Source organism: Chrysochloris asiatica, unplaced genomic scaffold (assembly GCF_000296735.1).
Source record: "Chrysochloris asiatica unplaced genomic scaffold, ChrAsi1.0 scaffold00062, whole genome shotgun sequence".
Lineage (NCBI taxonomy): Eukaryota > Metazoa > Chordata > Mammalia > Afrosoricida > Chrysochloridae > Chrysochloris > Chrysochloris asiatica.
Window position 1 is genome coordinate 10869559 of NW_006408580.1, and position 14075 is coordinate 10883633.

Consider the following 14075-nt stretch of genomic DNA (forward strand, 5'->3'; position numbering starts at 1 on the left):
GCTGTAAATCTTGATGGGAGCAGAAAGCCTCATCTTTCTCCCATGGAACTGCTAGTAGTTTCAAACTGATCTTGAGATTAGCAGCCGGACTCATAACCACTAGCTAGGATCCCTAGTATGGTATATAGAGGAATTTAGTCATAAAGAGAAATAAAGTTGATAAATGGCACTACATGCATGAACTGCATGTTTTCATCATGCTGAGTGAAACACCAGTCACCAAAGGACAATTAGGATTCCATTTACAAGAGCTACATAAAACAAGTATTGTTCCTAAGTGTCATAGTGAGCCTGGATTGAGTAGCACCTGGTGGGTTTGAACTGACCTACTCCAGTAGTCCCAAACAAGTGTATAAAACAAGTTGGTACTGCAGGTTAATGCATTGTACTTACCAGCCGCTCCTTGGAAACCCTATACATATTCAGAACTGAATGGAGGACACTTAACAAGGATGGGATAGAAAGGCAGGGACCTCATTGCTTAGAGTGCCCTGAGCTTGTGTTTAAAAACAGCAGGGAAACCTTAGGTAAGTAATGACTGCACATGAACACAACTCCACTGAATTGTACATGTGAAAAAGTAGAAATGTCTAATTTTATCTTTTTTAAAATCCAAACTGTACGGCATTTTGGAAAGGTGGGTGGTGAGGTGCTGTGGAGTCGGTTTCGACTCATAGCAACCCCGTAGAGGGTTACAGAGGGTGTAAGTCTTTACAGGAGCAGAAAGCTTCATCTTTCTCTCACGGAACAGCTGGTAGTTTCAAAATGCTGATCTTAAGGTTCACAGCACGGATTTGTAACCACTACCCTACCAGAGGCAGTAAAAATATCAGTGATTGCCAGGGTTAAGGGGAAGAAATACATGAGACATAATTTTTGACTATTCTGTGTAATGTTACAAAACAGTGCATTATAAAAGCAAGCGAATTTTCAGTTAGTATGGACAAAAAATGTGTGTAGAGGTTAGACAGGGTCTACGGGAACTGTACTTTCTGCTCAAAGTTTATCAGTAAAAATTATTAATAAAACTTAGATAAGCAAGTAAAACCACAATAGGAGTATCCATGCCATCACCCTTAATCTATCCCAATTACCTCCTCAATCCCTAGAAACTTCACTTGTTGCATTACTAATAACCCTGACTTTGACCTACACTTCATTCTATTCAACCATCCTTCCAGTCATATGCTTCAGAGATTCTCAACCACATTAAATTGCTTATAAATCCAACCCACTTGTAGTATGGACATAAAGTCTTCAGAGATTTCTTATTACCAAAAAATCCTGTTTCACTGAACTTCAAATTATCATCTATCAGAAATATTTAGGGTACATACCAGAGTAATTCTGTTTCTAAAAAGCATCTCACAAATAACACTGGACCACAAACCAAGAAATTACGTTTTACAATTTTGTTCAGGCAAAAGCACTTTATTTTCACCTCTCCTAATAAACCACAATTGACAGCAACAAAGGAGACTGTGCAGTTCAATTTTTTATTTTAATAAAATCAGAATATGCACAGCACATGCAGTGCTAGCATCTAAACTAATACAATAAGCAATTACTAAAGCTACAGTGACTTGAGGTTCAATTTTTACATTCAGCAAGTTTAAATCCATTCTTACATTTTTGAAACATTAACTGAAAATATTGCTCGCTGAGAAAACTTGCTCCAATGCTATCGCTGAATGTACAAGTCACTGATTATGCCAATACAACAAAGATAACCACATGTTTGAGGATTGCAATGTGCCAGACATTCACTGAAAAAAAAATACACACAACTAAACAAAACTCACGCAACAAACATCTGAGAATCTGGACACTTCATATCAGTGTTTTGAAGTGTTTCATTAATATCTTAAGACAAGTGTATCAAAACCTTGGCATGTTTTAATTTCAAGTCACCAATTTTGTTTTTACTAACATCAGAAAGTTATGGCTACACTGCCAATGCCGGGTCTGCTTAATTTGACTTAAGAGTTTAATATGACTTAACATTAAAAGCTCACACTACCCCGAAATATATAATTTCACGCATACGGTGACATTCAACATTCAAGTGCCAGTGTTTTTGTACTGTCTTTTGGTCAAGTTTCTTTAAACTTTCAAAGAATCACTTTTAGGCTTACAAAAATAAATATTTGTCAAAATGTTCAATAAATATTACATAAAACTAGCAGCAAAAAGTATCTAGAAATCTGTCGTGTGCAAATAGTTTTCTTCCCAACTATCATTCCCATGGTCCCAAATAAATTTTTAGAATCTAGTCCCATCCCCTTCCTAGACAAGCTGCGTTCAACAATCTCCAAGAGACAAAATAAGATTGGAAGTTTAAGGACATGCACACAAGACACATATATAAAATTCTCTGAATGTGCAATAAAAGAAGTACTTTGTAAAAAGTTATGGGCAAAATGTACAAGGGCCTAAACCTAGACTAATTGAAATAGCACCATAACAAATGACCTCAATACTGTCAAGTGCACCTACTTAATAAAAGTTTTAGAACAAGGCACAATACACTTGAAAATCTATTGCACTTTAGGAAATTTTTGCCGTCTTCCTATGCCACTGTAAAAAGATTGAGCGTTTTGATCACCGCATTCTGGCCACAAAATTAGCACAGAATTCAAAGTGGCAGAGGCGTTTTAGTGGTGGACAATGCTCATCTTTGGCCAGATTTAGCATAACAGACTATAAATACAATGGAAACCTATGCAACTAAAACTGACTAAAACTGCACTGTATAGCAGATTGACACCTTGTGCAGTTATGTACATATTTCCAACCTGTGTGATCTCAAAAGATTTCAGTTTGTTACTCTTCTGGAGCCATTTTTACAAAGTCTATAGTAAGCCAGTTTAACATCTCAACGCAGCTTGAACAGAGTAATGTGAATCGGCATTTAAAAGAAAGCCTGCTGCATAATTCTTCCTGTTCATACCCTCTTGACCAAAAAACATCAACACTAGCATGCGTTATTAGACCAAAAATCATCCAGAGCCCTATAATGAGGGCTGGTCATTGCTGTGGTCAGCCATTCTACCATTTCAATTTCATTTATGGCAGGCATTTAAAAAGTCTAAGTAGATGAATTCTCCTAAAAACCTTTTTCAAGTTATCAGACCTTTAAACTTTCCCTGTAATAGTATGCCCACATTTGGCTAGCTCATTATCAATGATCTGCCTAAACACTGAAAGAGGAATTGCTGTATTTACTTGCATTAACTTTGAAAACAGTGCTTTGAATGTATGCATGTATTCATACATCACCTCATCATGACTGGAATGGCTTGTTTAAAGACTATCAGGTTCTAAATACCTATCCAGGATAGAGTGAGCAAATCAGAACTTTAACTTAATACAGTTTGCCACATTAGAAACTAATTTCATTAATATGCTTCAAGACGTTTGTTGTTTGTTTCCCCCCAATCTGCAAGTATCAAAAAGCCCTAATGCAGGCTACCGCATAAGTTTTTCCTTATAGTATATATGGATGAATCGATGGTTCCTGTTAAGTTGTATCACACCTGTGTGCCAAGGTTTGATTTTAGCCCAAGTTCAGTAAATTTATTTTGTCAAAACAATTGGTATCTTGAGCATTACTGAGCCAACAGGACATCAAAATAAAAAGTTGTCTAAAGTTAAAGGCACAGTACATTAACAAACAAATGATCCTCAGTCACAAAATTATAAATGCAGTTTGGGATGGGGGTAGGCGGGAGGGGAGTTAATCCAAACTACAGCAATGAAGTCTTTAAACCACCTTCCGAACAGGGCTGCTGATTGTTCCTTTCATTTCTTCGTGTGACCTTGAGCTCCCTTTAAAAAAAAAAATTTCAGTGGAGAATCACAGCTGGTAATGTACTGCGAGTTCTTGAAGCTACACAAGGTATAGTCTGGCTAAGTTACATGTGGTTTCCATATTAGCTTGTTTGGCAGGGTGACCTGCTGCAAAGCAGGCTCAGTTACCCCACCAGTCAACCCCTTGGGAGTTGTAATTTCCACCATATCCATCACTGTTGTAAAATCCTCCATAGCCACCTAATGATTAAAAAAACAAAAAGAGAGAATTAATCATTCATTCTTAACATAACCTTTCCTCTACTTTAAAGTATTTTGATATAAAGCAATTTTGCCAATGTTTTAAATTATGCTTTGAAGTCCTCCCCCCCTCCAAAAAGGTGTTCAGTTTCAAATAAACCCAACCATTACCTCCACCAAATCCTCTGCTGCTTCCATGACCACCTCCTCCACCGCTACGGCTGCTACTTGCTCGGCTGCTACTAAAGCTAGAACTGCTGGCACCACTACTTTGTCTGTAGTCTCTGGCACCGAATCCTCCACTGAATCTACTACTGGCAAAGGAAAAACAAGGAAAAGAGGTTGGTTCATGACGAAGATAGACTTCCAGGAATAACCCAATACTTATGACCTTGTCTCACCACCCCATTATATACAATCTGTACCTCTTAGAACGTCCACGACTGCTCCCCTTGTAATGGTGTTCATACGCCATATTTTCTAACCAAGACGGCACTTCTTGTTTAGCTTCAACAAGAAGATCCAACAAGTCCTTGATAATATTTGTGTTCCTATCATTGAAGAACGAGGTGGCAAGACCTGAATAGGTTAAAAGAAAAGTTTATTAAGCCAAGGTCTTCCACAAAGCAGCGTAGGATCTTTACTGTCCTACATGGAATATTAAGAGTACTAGGAAATGATATCACAATTTGCTATTTATAAAGCCACCACTGCTTTGAATAAAAGCTTTTCAGTTACTTCTATAGCTAAAAGAATATACTTTCAAGGAAACAGAGATCCTGTTACATTCTTTGCTGCATGCCCTCCAATGAAAAACGGAAACTAGACCATCAAGTAACCAAGAACTTACCAAGGTTTCCGACACGTCCTGTACGGCCAATGCGATGTACATACTCCTCAATATCACTTGGCAAGTCAAAATTGATAACATGTTTCACATTTGAAATGTCCAATCCTCTTGCAGCCACCTTGGAAAAAAAATATTTTGTGTTATATATGGCCTATTTAAAAGAATACAAACATTTCAATGCAATGAATTTGAAAATAAGGCAATATAATATATATACGTACTGCTGTAGCCACTAGAATTGGGCTTTTTCCTGAGCGGAACTGATGAAGGGCCTCTTCTCTATCTCGTTGAGATCGATCTCCATGGATACTGGTACAAGCATATCCTTCACAGTATAAGAAATCCTCCAGAGAATCTGCCCCCTTTTTGGTCTCTACAAACACCAAGGTCAGTGAATCCTTGCCTAAATACAAAAACATTCAAAGGTTTTTTTTGTTAGTGACTTAGTTTTCTCTGCATTTAAACATGCAAATAAAGAAAATTACAAAAGACTATTTTAAACAGAATGCTTTGAATAAAGCAAAAAAAAAGCATAAAAAACCCTACTCCAACAGTCTCATTATTACCTAAGCCACCAGAGCAATGCTAAATTATTAATTTTACCTGTTGCATTTAGAAGGTCAAGCAGAAATGACCGTTTGTCTAAGTCTTCCACCCAGACTACTTTCTGTGTGATGTTTTCAGAGGTAGAGCCAACTCTTCCTACAGCCAAAAAGATGTACTCATCCAAGAAATCACGAGCAAGCATCTGAAAAAACAAAAAACAAAACAATTAAAAATCAGTCTCCCGAAATACTCACATTCCTAAATAAGTAAGATTTGCACCATCAAAACAGTACCTGTATTTCCTTAGGGAAAGTAGCGCTAAACATCATGGTGTGGCGCACTCCCTTTGGCGGCATAGTGTCTTGTTCAACTATTCTACGTATCTGAGGTTCAAACCCCATATCTAGCATTCTATCAGCTTCATCCAACACCAAGTACCTGTCATGAAAAAATAAACCAACTGAGAATGAGAAATCAAAATACAACTTTCATAAACATAATTGACCTTACATATTCATTCAGGTGGTCAACTTCACCTCATGACTTGACTGACTGAGAGACACACACACAAACAACACACACAGTCTGTATAATTCTTGCCTATAGCTAAGCTATCCCAGATTAACAGCCAATTAGCTCTTACTACTTATAAGTCAGTCTGGTCACATTCCCAGCCTATAATAAAATGTCATTGATTTGACATTAAAATTATGCACAAAGTTAGAAAAGAAAACCACCTAAAATATCACAAAGCTACATATAACATTAAAAATTGTTATACCTCATACAATTAAAAATTAACATACTTGCAGAAATCCAATCCAATTTTTCCTCTTTCCATCATATCCACTAGACGTCCTGGAGTGGCTACTAACAAGTGGCATCCACGTTCTAAGTCTCGAATCTGCTGACCTATATCAGCACCTCCATAAACCACACAAGGACGAACTCTGGATCTGTATGAAAACTATAAGGAAAGTTTTATGAGATTCAATGCCATGATTTTTACATGATCATAAAACATTTCATTAGCATCGACAGAAAAGTCAATAGTCACTGAAATGAACACTTACTTTTCTGGCTTCCTCATAGATCTGTACTGCCAGTTCTCTTGTTGGTGCTAACACTAAGGAGATGGGGTATTGTTTGCGGCGTCCGTATCTCCCATTTTCCTAAGAAACAAATGAAGGATCTCACCTATAAACTATCATTTCATAGCTTAGAACAAAGCCTTAGCATCAGTTAGAAAACTCTCAAACAGCTATTTACAAGTTCTAACAGAATTTCCCATTTTATAAAGCTATCAACTTACCTTCATGGCCCTCAAAGCATCGCCTGGACCATCTGAATAAATCTGACTCAAGATGGGCAAGAGAAATGCTGCAGTTTTTCCAGACCCTATGAAGAAAAAGCATGTTTATTCACAACCACAGAAAAAGAACCACTATTACTTTTGATAAATTACAGGTAGCTCCAGATAGTTAGCCAGTTTAGCTGCCATTACTGACAGTTGAGCTGTAATTTTCCTTTATGTTAAAAAAATAACAGCTATGTTAAAAAAACAACAGCTAAGCTAAAAAATTAACTTCAGTGACTTTGTTGCTCTCCTCCATCTATGGCAGGGCCAGCAAACTATAGCCCAACCTACTAACTTTTGCTATATTGGGATATAGCGTTGCCTGATAATTCACATTGCCAACACAAGAGGAGTTGAGGATCTGACCCAAACCCCACTGACATGGAGTCCACTGTAAATTTTTAGCAGGCGTACACAGTCCCATCTTTCTCTAGCAGGGCAGCTGATAGTTTTGAACTATCAACCTTGGGGTTAGCATCCGAACACCTATCCCATAGTGTGTCACCAAGGCATGTCCACTCAATCATAGAAAACAATTAACACTTTTACTTGTGAGATGAGAGACTGAAATTATTTGCCCTCTGGTCCTTTAAAGAGTACGGATTACTGATGATTTTTGCTTGTAGAGATAACCATTAAGAATTTTGGCTCAAACATAGTGTCAATTTCAAACACTTCTTTACAGGTACTGTATATTGATAGTAAGCAAAGGATAGGATTCTCCACTCCCCTCTTTGGGAAGAAAAGATATCAAATGATGTTTAAAAGGGAGGAATTTATTTTGCCACCCTATTTCGAGCTGGTCAAAATCATAATCAAACATGCACCCAATTCAAATCGTTTATCCTAATGACAGATTTGGCTGGCTACTTTATCCACAAAGGCATCTTTGCCTAATCTTACCCTACTTATTCCACACGTTAATAGTTTCCCATCAATGCAATCACAATCTTACCCTATGGCAGCATCATCAGGCTGTCAACTTTTATAGCTTCCCTACAATACTCTTTTTTATTCACTAGAGGTACCAAATACCAAAGGGCTAAGAAAAGCAAGATCATCTGGCCACTTGGCTACTCACTCCTTATCTGTATCAATCAGGCCAAATATAGTGTGTCTCCATAAAACACAGGCTTTACATATAGTATTTCTGTACAGGTTTTAGAACAAGCCCAGTTAAGATCTCATCACAATTTTTACTCTCATCAAATGATCTTACCTGTTTGGGCACAAGCCATCAGATCTCTTTTTTCCTTGATAATAGGAATAGCATGCTTTTGCACTGGAGTTGGGCGAGTATAACGAGTAAGCTCAATGTTTCCCATAATAATTTCTCCCATCTCAACATCACTGAACTGCAAAATTCAACCAGGTTAAATAGTTACAAATGCTATCTCTCTGGTGCTATTTCTGTTTTACCCTAATACATACAATAATGGAAACAACAAACTAACAACCTTTTTGTAATTCAGTTTATAGTTCCTTTGATTTCAAGTAAAAATTCCCTGTACTTAAAAAAAAAAAATTCAAGTAAAAATACGTACACTTTCAATATGTGGAGGGCAGTTGTTGCCTGTTGCCTCAACAGGAATGTCATCATATTTCTCAAAGTTAATCCCAGTGTTGCCTCCAGAGAACAGCTCCCTAAATACAAAAAATTGTAAGTTTATTTGTTGTTATACTAGACAGTAAGACTTTAATTATAATTAACATACACTTAAAAAACTTACTGTTCCAAGCGTTCACTTGGTGGAAGTGGTTTTGACCAATCATCTTCATCTGACTTGTCACACCAGCGACCATTGCCACCACGTTCAAATTTGCTAAAGCCACTTCTGTCACCACGACTGCCAATTCCATCATAGTCACTCCGTCCACGATCATCAAACCTGAACAGCACAATCAATCTATCAATCAGAATCTCATTATTTAATCATATCTGATTGCTACCACTAATCTAAAATTACCATGGGGAGATCAGGTGAATTATTCATATGGCTAACCTTTCAAGGGCGTCAACAATTCAATATTAGTTTTTTCTTACTTGACAAATTATGCCCCCGAATTAATTAATCAGATTGTATGTATCTTTCACAGAACTTCCATTTTTCAAAAACCAGCATCTTCTTTTACATGCCTTTAAAAGTATACAGCTTAGATAGATTTTGCAATGTTGAAAGAATCAAATTTTATACATTTGCAATCAAGATTAGCAAAAAATTTAGCTTACACCTTCAGCAATAAAATACAATGTATTTAGTGATAGGAAAAAATACACCAGCTATCAATTGTCACAGTTACAGGAGGATGCCATTTAATATAAGGCTTTGGATAAAAGGTAGAAAACAATCCTTACCTTAAGATGTTTTTAGTTTTAGGCCTGTTTGCGAAAAATCAGGACACAGGACTAACCACAGCTATTAGGTGCATGAGGTCAGTTCACCACACTTGTAATCAAGAATACAAGGGGTTTTAAAAAATTGTCAGAGAATCCATAAAACTCTCAACCAAATTATTAGGCCTTTCAACATATGAACTTACTCAAACCTAAACACATAAAACTAGAGAAATACAGAACTGATTTCATTAGAACATATTTATGTTAACTAATTTCTGTAGAACAGGTCCAATTTAGTCATGATTCTTACAGCTAATACACAGTGATTAAGCAGACATTTTGCCTAGCAACCAAACAGGTGGTCTTAATATTAATCATTCGCTGAAGGGACAGTAATAAAAGTTTAAGATTGAGGACGTACTAAATTAAAAGACGATTGAGTCTAAATTGCTATTGTGCACACATGTAAGATGAGCAGAGGAAAAAAAAAACAAATTAAACATCAACTTGCCTTCCCCTTGATCCACTTCCACGATCACTGAAGAAACTAGACTTCCCTCTGGAATCATTGCGAGACCCAAAGCTGCTGTATGCATCCTTATCTTTACTAGAACTCCACCCTGAACTATCTTTATCGTAGAATCCTTTAAGAAAAAAAAAATTCATTTTTCTTAGTAATTAGTAACAGTGCCTTAGTGTTCGACTAGAAAGTACTCTACGTTGATCTATGACCATCTAATTTCACTCATTTTATAGGTGTGAATGAGTCTAACTAGGAAGACACCATTGTTTCATTTGTTGGAGATGGTATTCATTAATAATATTCTAAAGAGTATCAAGTTAGTTTAGTTTAAAATACAGTATTTCTCAGTTTCAAGAGTAAACAAAAACTGTGAGTATGACACTTTGTACACACCAAATACTACTACAGTGGTCACCTAATATAAGCTTAATGATTATCAGAAATACATGGAAGAAAAGGACTGCCCACCCTCGACATCTCTAGAGATACAAGGTTCTTAAAGAGTTCAGCTCTAAATATCCAAATAAGGGGCTGACAAGGGTAAAAAATTTGCCTAACGACAGGTTTTAACAAGACTCAGTGACATACTATTAAGTATTCAGAGATTACAAGTTAACGAAGTCACTTTTCTTCTGCTTTATGCCTTCTTCTACCACTGGAGTCAGCCAAGCGATCAATCAGCCTTTGCTAGCAATTAAAAGTTGGGTTATAGATGTCTTCCAGCTCTAAGAACTATATGACTCTCCCCATTTGATTCCTGTCACTGCTAAGGGGGGAAAAAAACACTAAACAAACAAGGGAGTCAATACCAGCTATACATTCAAGAAATATTGAGAAAACCATGCAATAACACACTCAGATTTCATATCCAATGACAATGAAACAAAATACAGACAACAGATAGAGAACTGTAACAAACCATAAGCTCTTAACATGTCCCACCCTTCTAATCCTCCTTTTTACCCAATACCTTCCCTCTCCTTTTAATCTTTAGTTTTCCTGTCTTTTGTACTCTAAATATCAGATGACCTATTTTTGTGCATATGCAGTACCCAAACAGTTGTATCCTAATATGAAAATCTACTCATTCCTAATTCATCTATCACACATTACAAACTTAATGGGAAAATAATACCAGGTATTATCATACATTTTAGACAAAACCGTTAAAATTGAGACCAGAGACTCAACTCCAACTTACTGGGAGTGTGCATCTGTTACCTATGCTTCTCCTATGTTCTAACATTTGAATTAGTCCTGACAGAAGTTGAGGAGAGTAGTATCTATAGACCTCTCTCCGGAGCCAAGCAGCCTCATTTTCCCATAATCTTTGACTAAGTTCTAAACACAGTAAGAACTAGATCTATGAAGTTGCTGTTAAGAACTTACCCTTAGTAGCTTCTCTGTTCCTTAAGTGAGGAGGAATATAGCGCCCTTCTAAAAGAAAGAATATAAAATTAAAAGCTGAAAACCTCAAAAGTTAACTTTTCTCACCAAAATTTCTATTAAAAAATGTTCCTGGAAAACATCTTTTAATCACTAGCATTCAAATCCAACTACTTACCTGGAAATTGAAAGGAGAAAAAAAAAATCTAACTTTAAATGTGTTATTGCTGTATGTGGACTGGTGTATGGACTGCAAACAAGGTCAGCAGTTCAAATCCACTAGCTGCTTATCAGAAACCCTATACAAGGTCGCTATGAGTCTGAATTGACTCTAAAGCGTGGTAAATAGGTACAATTTACAACGAACACTAACTTTGTGTTTGAGGCCCTTCTTTTCTAAAACACACACACACAAATGAAAACTTATCTTTTGACTAACAGTGCTTGAAGAGTGTTTTCCAACCCTACAGTCCGTACCCACTGTCACTGGTTAACAGGTGGAAAGCGATCATAGTTAAATAGAAGTCTGTTGCCAAATAGCTCCTCTATTCTAACCCTTAACAAGTACCACCCCCAACACTCTTTAAAACACAACACCCACACAAAAAAACCCTATTAGACCTAACTTGTTTCCCAAGGAATTCAATATCCTAACCCACCACCTTAATTTTCAGCGGATGTTAAATTCTTTTAAGTCTCCTGGCTCCCTTAACAGTTCTGGTTAATCCACTCCTAAGAGGGATGGACACATACATCCTCACCATATCTCGAAGTTAAGTCATGTTTGGCATAATCAAAGATTTTTTAACAGAACAGTTTTTATTGCAGAGAATCAACTTTATCAGAGAGACCACAAGCTTTAGTTTCATCACCAGTACTAGTCTAAACTCTTTACAGAGAAAAAAATCCCTAAATTTTAAATGCTGCTGTTCTGACTCAAGAGACCCTCTATAGGGTTTCAAGGACGCAACGAAACATTAAACTTTTAATTAAGACATCGAGTTCTGGTGCGGCACTGTAGAGCAAGCACTGGATCACAAGGTCCATTTGAACCACATAGGTGGTTCAAAATCACCAGCTGCTCTTCTTGGAAACCCTATACAGGGTTTCCTATGAGTCAACACTAACTCAACTGCACTTAACAATTACGACTCAGTAAATCCATAAAAATATTTTACTTACTGCTGGCTGTACTTCCTCCACTCTGATTATCTGCAGAGTTCAGGTCTAGGCCAGCAAACTAGAAAAAAAAGAGATTGTTGGCAGTTAATCTGATTAATTTATCCACTGAGAAAAATCTGTCCTACCCTCTAGCATTCACCAGCAGTTTCCCTGCCTAGGGAAACTCTTAATGAAAAATAAGTACTCTTTTAAGTTTTATGTACTGCAGAAGGCAGCACACACCAGATGCTGGTTCTATCCAGTAGAAAATAGGTCCAAATTCAACTCAAAATAATTAGTTCCTCACATTCTCCAAAATAAGTCATTCAATTACCAAAACAAGAAGCCCCGCTAACTGAAAGTCAGTGATTCGAACCCACCACCAGCCACAACACTCTGTGCTTCCATAAAAGAGTACAGCCTCGGAAACCCTGCGGGGAAAGGAAGGTCTATACTGTCCTATAGGGTCTCTGAGTTGGACTTCATGAAACAGTAAACTATTCATGGCAAAATAAACATTTTTTCTTTCTTTCTTTCTTTTTTTTTAAGAAAAAGACCACAGAATACTGCTGTCACTTATTTGCAAAGGAGAAACAATACTACACCATAACTATTTATGAATCCTGTGTTAAAAACTTAAGATGATACTGCCAAATTGCAAGCATCAACGGAGACCCTGAAAATTAGAAGCAGATGCTGTGTGTTTAAAAAAAATGGGTACAGTATGACTTTGGGAAGCTCCTTTCCAGAAATTTCACTAGCGAAAAACGCTGCCATATTTTCTTCTCCCTGCCCTAATAAACATGGCAACAGATACTTTAAAGCACAATAGAACAAAAATTTGTTCTTTGTACTTCTTACAAAATGTTCCAGTATAGCTTTTGTTATTTTACAACATGAATTATGAAGCAACTTTAAACACTAAATTGTCAGGATAACATCAGTGTCATATTCTGTAAATTTGCTAGTGAAGTCTAACGACTCAAAATGGGTAAAATTTCAAATTATAATGATTACACGCTTAAATAATGTTCAATCCTGCAAAAAAAAAACAAACAAAAAAACGGTATTATATTAAAAATGTTAAACCAATGCTCCAATTCTACAGTTAGCAATTTGAAAGAAAATGTTAGTATGACCCTAATCATTAGTGGGGGGGGGGGGGGGGGGAATTGACATTAAAATCTAGGGTCAGTTCATTTGTCACTAAAACTTTAAACAGGATTATTCTTGAATTCCTGAAAACAATTCCCTGGTGCCACTGCTGTAGAATGATGGAGACTTTCTACAATTACAATCTTCCTTGGATTGTTGTTTTCATCTGCCCCCTAAAAGAAGATTCTGACGAAGAGGGCAACCCTCGTTGAAAATTCTACTCCACAGGCAGGAATAGTAAGTCATCCACAAAAACTGTTTATTTCCTCCTAAACCACATTCCTCACCACAGGGTCGCTCTAGGCGCCAGTTTTTGTTTGCTTAAACATTCCAAGAAGCCCTCGTGGTGCAGTGGGGTTAAGTGGGTTCGGCTGCTAACAGCAAGCAAAGCACGGTTTGAATGCACCAGCGGCTTTCCGGGAAAAAGACGCAGCCGCGTTCGGCTTCGTTAAAATTTTATTTCGCGCCTTGGATACTTTACAGGAAAGTGATACTCCGTTCTATAGAGTCCCGAGGAATCGGAATTGCGACTCGACCGGAACGGGCTAGGTTTTAGTTTTAAGCCACATTGTGGGAGTGTTTCCCCCGATCAAACATCACAAACATAGTAATGGCTTTTATTCAGTTCGCGCGGATCTCGAAGAGCTTGGACAGAGAGTGGCGGGGAGAAAAAAAGGATGAGCTGGATCCCGAAGTTCCCGGATGTTTC

At 37.2% G+C, this 14075-nt stretch overlaps 1 protein-coding gene across 4 annotated transcripts in view; it reads right to left on the bottom strand.

Moving 5' to 3' along the window:
• Window positions 1–1415: 1415 nt before the first annotated feature.
• The window catches only part of DDX3X (DEAD (Asp-Glu-Ala-Asp) box helicase 3, X-linked), a 13882-nt gene continuing 1222 nt past the window's right edge, over window positions 1416–14075 (bottom strand). Inside the window, exons 2-17 of one of the 4 annotated variants that reach the window (XM_006864262.1) lie at window positions 12233–12290; window positions 11054–11101; window positions 9653–9785; window positions 8534–8692; window positions 8348–8447; window positions 8023–8158; window positions 6759–6844; window positions 6520–6618; window positions 6253–6413; window positions 5740–5884; window positions 5504–5648; window positions 5122–5303; window positions 4901–5018; window positions 4476–4629; window positions 4222–4364; window positions 1416–4050 (exon numbers count right to left, since the gene is read on the bottom strand). In XM_006864262.1, the coding sequence (XP_006864324.1) occupies window positions 3971–4050; window positions 4222–4364; window positions 4476–4629; window positions 4901–5018; window positions 5122–5303; window positions 5504–5648; window positions 5740–5884; window positions 6253–6413; window positions 6520–6618; window positions 6759–6844; window positions 8023–8158; window positions 8348–8447; window positions 8534–8692; window positions 9653–9785; window positions 11054–11101; window positions 12233–12290 (1947 nt within the window). In that variant the 3' untranslated portion in view covers window positions 1416–3970. The remainder of the gene's footprint in view (window positions 4051–4221; window positions 4365–4475; window positions 4630–4900; window positions 5019–5121; window positions 5304–5503; window positions 5649–5739; window positions 5885–6252; window positions 6414–6519; window positions 6619–6758; window positions 6845–8022; window positions 8159–8347; window positions 8448–8533; window positions 8693–9652; window positions 9786–11053; window positions 11102–12232; window positions 12291–14075) is intronic. The other 3 variants (XM_006864263.1, XM_006864264.1, XM_006864265.1) reach the window with 3 other exon arrangements.